The 11,594-nt window shown below is 46.9% G+C and overlaps 1 protein-coding gene across 1 annotated transcript in view; it reads left to right on the top strand.

The window, feature by feature from the left end:
• CMTM4 (CKLF like MARVEL transmembrane domain containing 4) overlaps positions 1-11,594 on the top strand; it is a 30,106-nt gene continuing 18,512 nt past the window's right edge. Inside the window, exon 1 of the mRNA XM_066557631.1 lies at positions 1-186. Coding sequence (XP_066413728.1) covers positions 1-186 — 186 coding nt within the window. The remainder of the gene's footprint in view (positions 187-11,594) is intronic.

Here is an 11,594-nt window from a genome sequence, read left to right as displayed (position 1 = left end):
ATGAGGAACGGCGATGACCTGGAAGGCTTCGACGGCGAGGCGTCCAGCGCCTCCATGATCTCGGCGGCCAGCAGCCCCTACCAGCCCACCACGGAGCCCGTCAGCCAGCGCCGCGGGCTGGGCGGCCTGCGCTGCGACCTGGACTACCTGCGGGGCACCTTGGGCAGGCTGAAGCTGGCCGAGGTGGTGAGTACCGCGGCGGGCAGCGGGGCGGTGTGAGGGGCGGGCCCGGCCGGGCCGTGCGGCGCTGCCGGGGCCGCGGGAGCGCGATCCACCGGGGCCGGGTGCCCGCCAGCCGCTGCGGGGCCGGGACAGCGCGGCTCGGTGCCAGCACCGCACCTTCCGACCCCGCTCACAGCGGCCCGGTGCCCGGGGGAGGCTCCCGGCCGTGCCCGGGGGAGGCTCCGCCGTTCCCCCGTGGGAGCCGCCCGGGGCCGGGTGCGGAGCTCGCCGGGCCCGGATCCGCCCGGAGCTCGCAGAGCCATCGCTCGCCTGCTTTGCCCTTAGCGGGCTGAAGTTCTCCTAAGTGCACCGAGTAAAAAGAAAGAAACCCTTAAAAAAACCCCGAACACCACACGTGAGGTTTTGTATTGTGAAATTAAACGTGAGCTGGGTTCGTTCGTGTACTTTGGACACCTGGGCTGGTTCAGTTTGATGGAGCCAGTGCAAGGCTCGGACCACCCCAGCAGTGAAACACGTAATAAACACCGAAGCATTTCAGCAGTTTTTGTGGTCCTAGTGCCTTCATCTGATCTGCTTTCAAGTCACTATGATATTTATAGTTTTCAAATCAACGAATGTGTTTTTCAGGATCTTAGGAAAAGAGATGTTTTATGCAAATGACAGTCACCTTGAAATAGATTTTCAAGTAATTTCTTACAGGGTGTTGCAAATTCTTGTAACTTAAACAAGTTCTTTGGGAAGTGTGATGCTAGAAACATTTTAATATTTCGTATTTATAACTTTGGCATTTAAAATCACTGCTGGTTAGTACAAGGCAAAACTTGCACATGCAGGTTTCATGAAAAACACATTGGAAGCATCCTGGCTTCAGCTGCACACAAGTTTATAGGGAACTCCGATGATGAATTCATTTTTTATGAATGCCCGGTAAAATCCAGGATTTGGAAGTGTGATTTGTTTCCATCTCATCTCCTCAGCTCAGGGTAGGATCTGTGCTCTGCAAGTGGTAGCAGTGAGTGTGTTAGCCCAGTAAAACAACTGGGACCAGCAGTGTGTGCCTTGTGTGTGTTCAGGACTGGAGCCAAGGGATCTGTCATCACTGTGCAACATCTACCTGTCTTCGAGCTGTTAAAAACTGTCCATGTGGTGGAAATCCTGGGGTGGTGCTGCCTGATAGGCTGAAATAATCCACCCTCGGGATTTTTGTTTCAGTTCCTACTGCAGATCCTTTCTGCAGTACGCTAATAACCATGGCAAGTCTTGTTAAAAACTTGTCATTAAATGACTAATTACCGATTGTAACCGAATCCTTTATTATTAAATCTGACTTGCTTGGAACAAATCCCAAAGATACATGGAGTACACCTCATAAGGTTTTAAGTCATGTAAAGAAAGATGGGGGAAAACCACGCTCTGCTGGAGTTAGAGAGGTTTCCTTGTCCCTGGACCAAGACCCTGCTGCTCCCAGTTCATCGCTGGGGAGATTGATACTTGCAGAGCAGTGTCTTGAGAGGAGCTGAGCCAATTGTGAGGGTTGAGAGTGCTTTCTGCCAGTTTCATAAGAATGATCTGAGCTATTGCATGTGGTTCCCAGGAGTGCATGAATGCAGAGGGGCAGCAGTTAAATAGAAATAAGGTTGGCTAGTGTAGGGTGGAGGGCTGTGCACCAGCTCAGCCTGGTCACTTGTACTCAAAAAAACTCCTCATTCGTGGTAATGGAAGAGCAGACTACTGACATTTGCAAACCAATGGAAAACTGAGCAGTGTTGGAAAAGAAAGGAGAGAGAGCACATTCCACTGTGTACTTAGGTTGCTTATTTGCCAAGTATAATTATTGCAATTACAATATTCAATAATGCCTTTACAAAAATACTGTAGGAACCAAAATGTAACAAAGTCTGTGGTGTAGAACTCTGTTTCTTAAAAACAAGGAGGAGCTCCTGGCACTCAAAAAAACATTACAAAAAGGAAAAAGGCAAGTATTGGTTAAGATAAAAGTCTCTAAGTGTATTATAGTAAAAAAGAATGTTACAGGAAAGATTACAATGCATGTGCTTCATTTAGCATCAGGATTTATCTTAAAATACATTTGTGATTGACAGGCAAAATATCAGCTCGAGGCAAACATTGCTGCTGCTTGTTCTAATCTTTGGTTGAAGGGCTTCCCACAAACTGCCCTGTGGTGCTGAGGGAAGGAAAACTGCTGCTCTTTGTGGCTTGGATGGCCCTGCTTCCAAATGCCCATTTTTGACTGTCAAAAGCAGAAGGAACAGGGAACGGGGAAAACCCCACATCACTTAAAATAGGTGTAAGGCTCTGTTAATTTGGTGTAGATATATCTTTATGGATTCAAATAAAGGGGTTGTTACAGGAGGGAAACCATGATTACATTGTAGGCATATGGAGTAATGTAAGTGCTGTAAGTGTAAGTAGAGGGGACAATGGTTTTAACTCATTAATATTTCAAGACAATATGCCCCAAAGTGTCCTTTGAAGGGACACCAATATAATGGGTTATGATGATGTTTCATGTATGGTATTGTACAGCTTATTTCTCAGCCTTGTTTTGGTTTTTGCTAAATTTAGATTTGGTTGCAGATGGGAAAACTACAATTTCGGGGTTACATCTCCTCTTTATGGCCAGTGGTCAGTAATAGCAGTGTGAGGAGCAGTGAGGGAGAAAGGGAAAGGGCCCACGTGGAACAGCTTAGCATTGAAATGACTTCCCAGATTTTGACAATGTTATTGCCAGGTAGGTGAGCTTTTCAGAAAGGAAGCCTTTACCTGTATCTCAGTGTTCTGTTGAAATAGTTGTGTGTGTTTGTAGGGATCTGTGAGGGAACATCTGTACTGGGGCTGCAGCTGTGGCCTCCTTACAGCAGCAGCTTGGAGGAAGGTGGGGAGTGTTGGACCAGGGCAGAAAAGGAGTGAGCAGGGCTCCTGACGCAGGTGGGAAGTGACAGACAAAGGGCTTGAAGGGAAATGGAAGGGGAGAGTACTTAAGGTAGCTTGGAGCTTTCATGTTTGCTTTGTGCTTTTGGTTTTGTTCTGATGGGACTTTGATCTCGAAAGGGAAGGCAGGGAGAAGCCAGTGCATTTGTGTGCTAACCAAAGAAATGTTTTTCCCTTGGAGAGGTTGTCTCCATTGACCTCCTGGCATTTAAAAGGAGCATACCTTTAATCATGGAAGGAGTGAGAGGTGCCTGTCCTTGGAGAGCAGAGCAGGAATGTTCTTTAGAGTTTATTCTCATTTCTTTTTGGCATGAATTTGTTTCTCATGCTTTTGAGGGCTTTAATACTTCCCACAGAGACTGCTGTTCAATGATGAAATGGATGTCACTGGAAAACTTTGCTATGGATGTTCTCAAATGATTTGTTTTATTTCAGTACTTTCTCCCCATTCCCTTGAATTTCCTAAGGACAGTCTCTCCTTTTACTGAGTGTGCTTGCAGAAAAGAGGTGTTTAGTGTGGGGGGTCAGGAGGGGTCCATTCTGTCATGCCAAGGAAATCAGCTGGTTAGGAGGTGCCCTCTCTTTGCTGGAAATATTTCATTTTAGATGAGACTGTCTGCTTTTTTTCCCGCCTCTTCATTTTAGCTTTCAGCTTTTCAAAATGCATTATTATTAATATTTTTCCTTGGTTATTGTAATTCTGCACCTTTAAGGATCTTACTGTCATTAAAGCTGGGCATGGACACATTTCCAACTGAAATTCCCATGGCCAGTGGTGGCTGCCCTTTGTGTGCTGCTCGGTATTTTTGGGAATGTGGCTCCAGGTGGGCTGTTCATAGGCTTGAAGGAGAGGAAAACCAGGCAGGATCCTGTTGGAAACCTGGTTGGTTCTCACTGTAATGCTGCCAGGTTTGCACAGGCACTTGATTTAAAGTAACATGTGACACCTTTAGCAGCTGGGCCAGTGGGTGTGAAGAATTGTGCCTGGTCAATTAGGAATGGTTCACCTGGGATCACAGAGCTGCCTTCTGGTGGGAGCAGCAAGAGGCAGAAGCCCCTTAGCATGTGCTGCTGAGAGGGTGGATGGCATTTGTGGTGGCTGGTGATGGCTTCTGTGGCTCACACAGCCCTAGACATTCTTCTCCTCATGTGTTTGTTCCAAATGCTACAGAAATCCATCAGAGATTCCTTTTAAAGAAGATAATACTTCTGCTTGGGAGGTCTCTGAGCTGGAGATGCTGATGAGTGCACTGGGAAGTATCACTCCTTTCTTGCTCTTCTCTTCTTCATTCTCAAATGTCTGCAGCATTTGATATTGCCAGGGGAGGCAGCAGTTTGAGCTAAATGAAAGCTGGTGGGAATAGCAGTTCAGATGTTCACAGTTTTCAGAATAAAAAGTTCTGTCTTCATTGGTGGAGAGTAGCTGTGCATTGAAAAAAAGTTGTTTTGTGGCTTACTATCATTATACATTTCCAGATTCAGAAATGGGTTGCAGAGGCCAGGACTACAGTGGAACTCTGGGCTGTGAGGTTCTGGTTGAGATGAAGAAAACAAAATTCAGAAGCCAGGGATGCATGCCTACATGGGTAATAAGAATACTGAGAGTTCTCATTGTTAATTATATTGGAAAATTCAAGTAATAACATTTGTGTTCCAAGGAATAAGCTAATTGCTGACTATTAGAACCTGGTTGAAAGCTATTCTGAGGTGTTCATTAATCTCATATTTAGTTACTGCTTTCTTCTTGTGTCTTGAGCTCAGCATCTCAGCTGGAGGGCAGGATTAGATGGAGCCCCCAGCTGTGTGTGATGTGTCCCATCTGAGGGCCTGTCTGACTTGGCTGCTCCTTTGGCCCTGCAGTGCTCTGGGTGTGATTCCTGACTGGGAACGGGTGGCTGGAGCTGGGTGCTTCCCAGGAGCTGCCATCTGCAATCAGGGAACTTCCAGGGACCCAGTGGATCAGTGTGAATGAAGGGAGATTGCTTTTGCATTGGCTGGGGTGGAGTTTGGATTTCTGTCAGTGAGGTTTTAATTCAGTTAACAGAGGGCAGTGGGGGGATGTTCTGAGGGGGTCACAGCAGCCAGGCCATCAGTCCTGGTGGGAAGCACTCGGTGCTCCTGGTGAAAAGCAGAGCACTGCAGGAGACACTCAGGGGGAATTTCAGGTCCCTGGCAGCCCTGCACCTGCCTTTTTTATTCACAGGTGGTGGTTTCACCTTAAGGTTTAGTTCTCTTCATTTATTCTGCACTTTGGAGGGATAGAAGCCTTCCTCCTTTTTGTTGTGGGTTTAGTTGGAGCAATGGATAGCTCTTTGTTCCTGTGCTAACACTGTCCTTGCAGTGACTCCTGGCCCTCGTGCCCTCAGCCAGCCCTGTTTGTGCTGCAGGAGCAGGACAGGAGGGCTTGGACAGTGCTGGACAAGGGGCTCCCAGAGCCACAGCCTGGCAGAGCTGCCCTTGGGGCTGGGTCCCACCTCTCTGCAGTGTCACTTTGCCAGACACTTCTCCTCTTTCATCCCAGGATCACACTGGCAATTTGTGGTCACTCTGTGATGATCTGCATCGTCCACCTTTTTATTCTCTTACACTCTCCAAACAAGGAATGTGTGCTACTGTAAGAAATTGTGACTTTTTTCTGTCATATGCTGAGGTTTGATTTTTGGTGGCATTTGTAGCTGCTTGTTCAGAAGATGTTGAGTATCACAGCAGATACTGGTGATCTCTGGTGTTTGGTCTTAGAAAAAGGCTGTTATATCATATTGACAGGATCAAATTTGTAATGCACAAATATGCTTAGAAATAGTTTACAGGTGTCTCTTCAGTGCCCTGAAACTCTTGACTTTTCTTCAAAAAGATTTATCTTTAAATGTTGTGGATCTGAATTGGTGTGTGGTGATATTTTCAGCCTAATATTTACTGTGGAAGAATAATAAGATAATTCTGTTTAGCTTTGCTTTTCATTGTTGCTGTGAACAACTGAATAAATTACTGTGTCTGTCTTCCCACAGAAAGGTGAATGGGTTTTGGTTTCTTTCATGGTGTCCCTTAACTACCATCTGGCCATGGTCATATCTTCCTGCCAGTAAACTCCAAATTCCTGTTAATTTCCCTCTTAAGATGGTGGATAGTTTTTAAATTCTGATTTCAGAAGAAATTCCTGCTATGTATGTACCAAGTATGCTGTATTTTTTTCCCTTCCATAATGAACCAGTGCAATAGTAATAGATGCCCTACACTAATGTAGTTCTCATGGCATTAATAATTGGAAAGCAATCTTTACTTCTTGTAATGTTTCTGGTAATATCTTTTGTTGATGAGGCTCCCTAGTGATTTAATTATCATCTTGAGATAAGAAAGACAAGGACTAGAAATTTAAGAGGTTGTAACATAATCAGTGTTGGAGGAATCTGTTACTTCTGGTGAGAGTTAGTGCATCATTTTGCAAAATCAACTTGCACACTTTCCAGTAGCCATCATCATCCTGTGCTCAAAGTTGCATTTCATCAAAATCTCTCTTGCTTCAGGACCTTGGCAAATAATTTTGTACTGACATTTTGCATACAAAGAAAACTAAATGCACAGTGATGAGACCTCTTGATGCCTTAGAATTTTAGCTTTTATATTTTTCAAATCCTGTACTGCATTAGTGTATAAATTCCATATAGAGTGTTAGTTAACTCTCTTCACGTTTTGATCAGACTAATTCTGATCAATTCCTTTAGGCCTGAAGGACACCCTGCAGCCTCAGGCCCTGAAAAGTACAAACAAAAGTGAGTTGGAAGGGAGGAAACTGGGGGAATATGACTTCATTACCTGAAGCTGTAATTGGAGGATTAACCCCTGGTATGTAAATGGACCATACTTATAATTGTCTGAAAAACTCCAGTGTCCATGTTGAGTGTAGCCCCTCCCCTCCCAGAGGCTTTTGACTGCCCAAAATGTGCCTTTTGAAGGTCTTCAATAAATACCTACTTTTATTCTCTTAACCTTGTCCAGCCTCTGTTCCAGGCAGCCACTCCAAGGCATCATCTTACCCATGGCTCAGCTGCTGTTCTGTAGTGCTAAAGTCACCACTTACTAGAGCTGCAATTAAGAATACATTCTTATTAATAAAAACAAAAAAAAGTCACCTAATTCTCAGATGATTTGCATAGTTGCTTCCAAAACATGGAAGTGATGTTTATGTTTCCCTGGAACTTGTGCCATCAACTCCAGAATATGGGAGGAGGGAAGCAGAAGCTGGACAACACCACCCTGCTGTAGAATAGGTGTAAGAACACCTGGCCATGAGTAGAGAAAAGATGGGTCAGAAATATTGCTGGCAATGGGCAGAGAGGTCCCAGAGCTGGTGTGGCTCTCACCCAGAATGAGAGGCCACTCACAGCCCACACTGGGGGCTCAGGTGAGCAGAGATCCTCCGATGTTTGAATCTCACCATGTGCAAATTAAACTGGGAACTATAACTCAGAGTATCAGATTCCTGACTGTGGTGGCTAATGAACTGTAATTAAGGCTCTGCTGTGCAATGCCTTAGCTTGTGGAAGAAAATGATGCATTTTAACCCAGACAAGCGTTCCAGCATCCAGTTAAACTTGTGTTAATGTGTAGCTTGATATGCAGGTGGTGATGCTTGCATGTCTTTCAATTTTCTTTAGCTCATATCTACATTCCCAAAGTGTTCATGTTGGAAGTGAGCTGACCTGGCTGGGGTTGTTTGCTTCATTCAGGAGAGCCTGAAAGCCCAGCAGTGCCAGTGAGCAGGAACAAGTCCTGTGCTGTGATGCACGAGGTGCTGCTTCTGCTCTGACTTTCACTGAAGCTCACCCAGGGCGTTTTCAAATGCTGCAAATCTGCCAGTGATACAGCATTGCTCAAAACAGGTCTGGCAGGTTTTTGTTCAAATTATTTTATGAATTGTCTACAACTATTTCCATATTAGGAATTTTCTGTACTTTTGTACATTTTTGAACTGAAATACTTGTGGCAAGAAAGCAATGAGAATGGTTGTGAATGTTATTAAATGCTTAAGTTCTCCAAGTCTTTAACAATCTGTAGTAACTTCTGTCTCAGGAAATTATTTTCATGCTAGAAATGACTTTCATGCTAGAAACTGGTACTGCCACTTGAATGTCATGAGTAGATTAATTAGCTGTTTGATGACAAGCTCTTCTGAAAGAAACTAAATGTTGCATTTAATGCTTAGAAACTGTTTTATCTAATGTAGAGGAAACATTTTGTTAAGCACAGTGATATTTAAAGCCGAGATGCTGTTGTAATTATTACCATTTAGAATTGCTGTGGTGCAGCCCCTGGTGTGCAGGCGGAGCTGCAGAGCTCTGTGCTGCTCACGGCACTTCCAGGGCCTTCCACGGGCGGCTGTGCCCCGAGAAACCCCGGCTGTGCAGCTGGGCAGGGCACGGGGGCTCGGTGCTGCTCTGGGGAGTTACTGCTGCCCCCTGTGTCTGTCTGTCCTGCCCCCTGTGTCAGTCTGTCCTGCCCCCTGTGTCAGTCTGTCCTGCCCCCTGTGTCAGTCTGTCCTGCCCCCTGTGTCAGTCTGTCCTGCCCGCTGTGTCTGTCTGTCCTGCCCGCTGTGTCAGTCTGTCCTGCACTCCTGTGTCAGTCTGTCCTGCCCGCTGTGTCTGTCTGTCCTGCCCCCCTGTGTCAGTCTGTCCTGCCCCCCTGTGTCAGTCTGTCCTGCCCCCCTGTGTCAGTCTGTCCTGCCCCCCTGTGTCAGTCTGTCCTGCCCCCCTGTGTCAGTCTGTCCTGCCCCCCCTGTGTCAGTCTGTCCTGCCCCCCCTGTGTCAGTCTGTCCTGCCCCCCTGTGTCAGTCTGTCCTGCACTCCTGTGTCGGTCTGTCCTGCCCCCTGTGTCGGTCTGTCCTGCCCCCTGTGTCTGTCCGTCCTGCCCCCCTGTGTCAGTCTGTCCTGCCCGCTGTGTCTGTCTGTCCTGCCCCCCTGTGTCAGTCTGTCCTGCCCCCCTGTGTCTGTCTGTCCTGCCCCCCTGTGTCTGTCCGTCCTGCCCCCCTGTGTCAGTCTGTCCTGCCCGCTGTGTCAGTCTGTCCTGCACTCCTGTGTCTGTCTGTCCTGCCCCCTGTGTCAGTCTGTCCTGCCCGCTGTGTCTGTCCGTCCTGCCCCCCTGTGTGTGTCCGTCCTGCCCCCCCGTGTCAGTCTGTCCTGCCCCCCCGTGTCAGTCTGTCCTGCCCCCCCCGTGTCAGTCTGTCCTGCCCCCCCGTGTCAGTCTGTCCTGCCCCCCTGTGTCAGTCTGTCCTGCCCCCCTGTGTCAGTCTGTCCTGCCCCCCTGTGTCTGTCTGTCCTGCCCCCCTGTGCCAGTCTGTCCTGCCCCCTGTGTCAGTCTGTCCTGCCCCCTGTGTCAGTCTGTCCTGCCCCCCTGTGTCAGTCTGTCCTGCCCCCCTGTGTCAGTCTGTCCTGCCCCCCTGTGTCAGTCTGTCCTGCCCCCCTGTGTCAGTCTGTCCTGCACCCCTGTGTCAGTCTGTCCTGCCCCCCTGTGTCAGTCAGTCTGTCCAGCACGGAGGCTCCTGCGTTCCCCGGTGCAGCTGGCCGGGCTCTGCCTGTCCTGGCCACATCTCTTGTTTTAATGTTCCCCTTCTCCAGGATGTCTGGGCTCTTTTTGCCTTTTAAGGGATGGCATCTACAGGGCCCTTCGGCTTACAGTCTTGGGAACGTTGGGATTGCAGGGACATTTTGCACCATTTCCTTTAAACAAAAACAAACCCAAAAACTTCAATGGATTCCATCGGGCTACTTTAAGTTCTTGACTGTTTTCTCATTAAAATTCCTTTCTTGTCTTAGTATTTGTGGGATGTTTGATGGTTACTCATAGTTGGGATTAAACAGGATTTTAAAGGATACAGACAGATTCTGATAGTGATGGAATAGAACTTTCATTTTTCAAATAGCCAAACAGGCTAGTTAAACTAGAGGCTATGCAGACCGAATACTTGACAAATTTTATAATTATACCATTACTTCTTTAAACTAATAAATTACTTAATTTATCTGTTTGTTACCACATTGACTGTGTTTTAATATTGTTTTGACTAGACAGGTCTCCAGCACAGGCTGGCCTGTGAACATGGATGGGAACATGAAGCCAGTTCAGAAGTACTGATTTTTTCTTTTTTAAAAGCTGAACAGAGAATTCTCATGAGTGAAGCAATAGGGATTTTTTTGTGCTTTATTTAAAAATCACGCAAGTAGGATCTCAGTAATGTCCTGTGTTCCAGCAGAGTGTGTGTGTGCAGCCCTGAGAGAAGAACAGGGCAGTTTTGTCTGCCCATTTTGTTTAAGTAGCAGAGGTATGATAAGCTCTGCATCCTTACAGCTTCACTTAATGGAAGGTTCCAGAAGTGGAGTGGGGAGGGCACTGCAGCCTTGCTGGGAGGCTGGGCAGGGAAGGGTGGGGGCTGCACTGGAGGCACCTCCTGAGTGACCCACGAGGGTGTTACTGACAACTCGTGAATGCTGATACAAAACACATTCAAACAGGGACTCTGCTGACTGCAGTGGCACTAACTGTTAAATTAGTCTGTAAGACTGACAGGGTTTGGCTGTGATTTTTAAGGAAGGTTTTATTTCCCTGCTTTGGTGCCTGAAAGTGAGGTTTGCTAACGGAGCAGTTAAGCTGGATTTAGTCTCCATTTTGTTACCTGTAGCCAGTTTTTACTTTGTGTTAATGTTGTGGTAAAGCCTGCATGAGTAGGACTACAGCAGAAAATGGGACTAATGGGAAAATAATTTATTCTTCCTACTGCCACCACTACTTGCAGCTGGCAGTGGCTGAGGAAGATGCAGATGACTCAGTGCATACAAAATTACATTCAGTGTGGCACCAAAGAAATGTATGATGGTTTCTTTGACCTATTTTTGCCTGTCTTGTTGAAGAACATGATATGCAAATGCTGGTCAGATTGTGATAAAATTAGACTTGTAGAAACCTAGCTGGGTAATCCTGCTGTTGAAGAATTTCCACTCACTGTTGTGTGAGTGCTTTAATTATGGTTTTTAGCAGCACCCTGGAGCCCTGTTCTGAGGTCTGGCCCCGCTGCAGTGGTTTGTGAGCAGAGCTCCCCAGGCTGCTGGCCTGCCCCTCTCTGCTCCTGTGCAGCCAGGGGCACTGAGGCTTCTTGAGAGATTTTCACTGCCTGACCTTGGTGAGCTTCAGCTGCCTCTGAGGAACCTGCCCTGTCTGGCACCAGGGAGCATCATTAACAGGCCAGCTTGTGGGGCTTGGGACTCAGAATGGCTGCCAAATCTGCTTGCAGATGCTTCCAGAATGAGCACGAGACAGGGAAGGGGAAAATTGAGCCTCTGATATCAGGATATGGTGGGAAAGGGGTGAAGAACCATCTGCCTCCTTTAGTTTCTCTGTTTGATCACACTGTGGCCATTGGCACAATTCATGTACTGTAGATACAAAATAAACCTTTCCATTTATGAGTT

This window comes from Molothrus aeneus, chromosome 11, assembly GCF_037042795.1.
Source record: "Molothrus aeneus isolate 106 chromosome 11, BPBGC_Maene_1.0, whole genome shotgun sequence".
Classification (NCBI taxonomy): domain Eukaryota; kingdom Metazoa; phylum Chordata; class Aves; order Passeriformes; family Icteridae; genus Molothrus; species Molothrus aeneus.
Note: the sequence above shows the minus strand (reverse complement) of the source record. Positions and strands in the feature narration are given on the sequence as shown.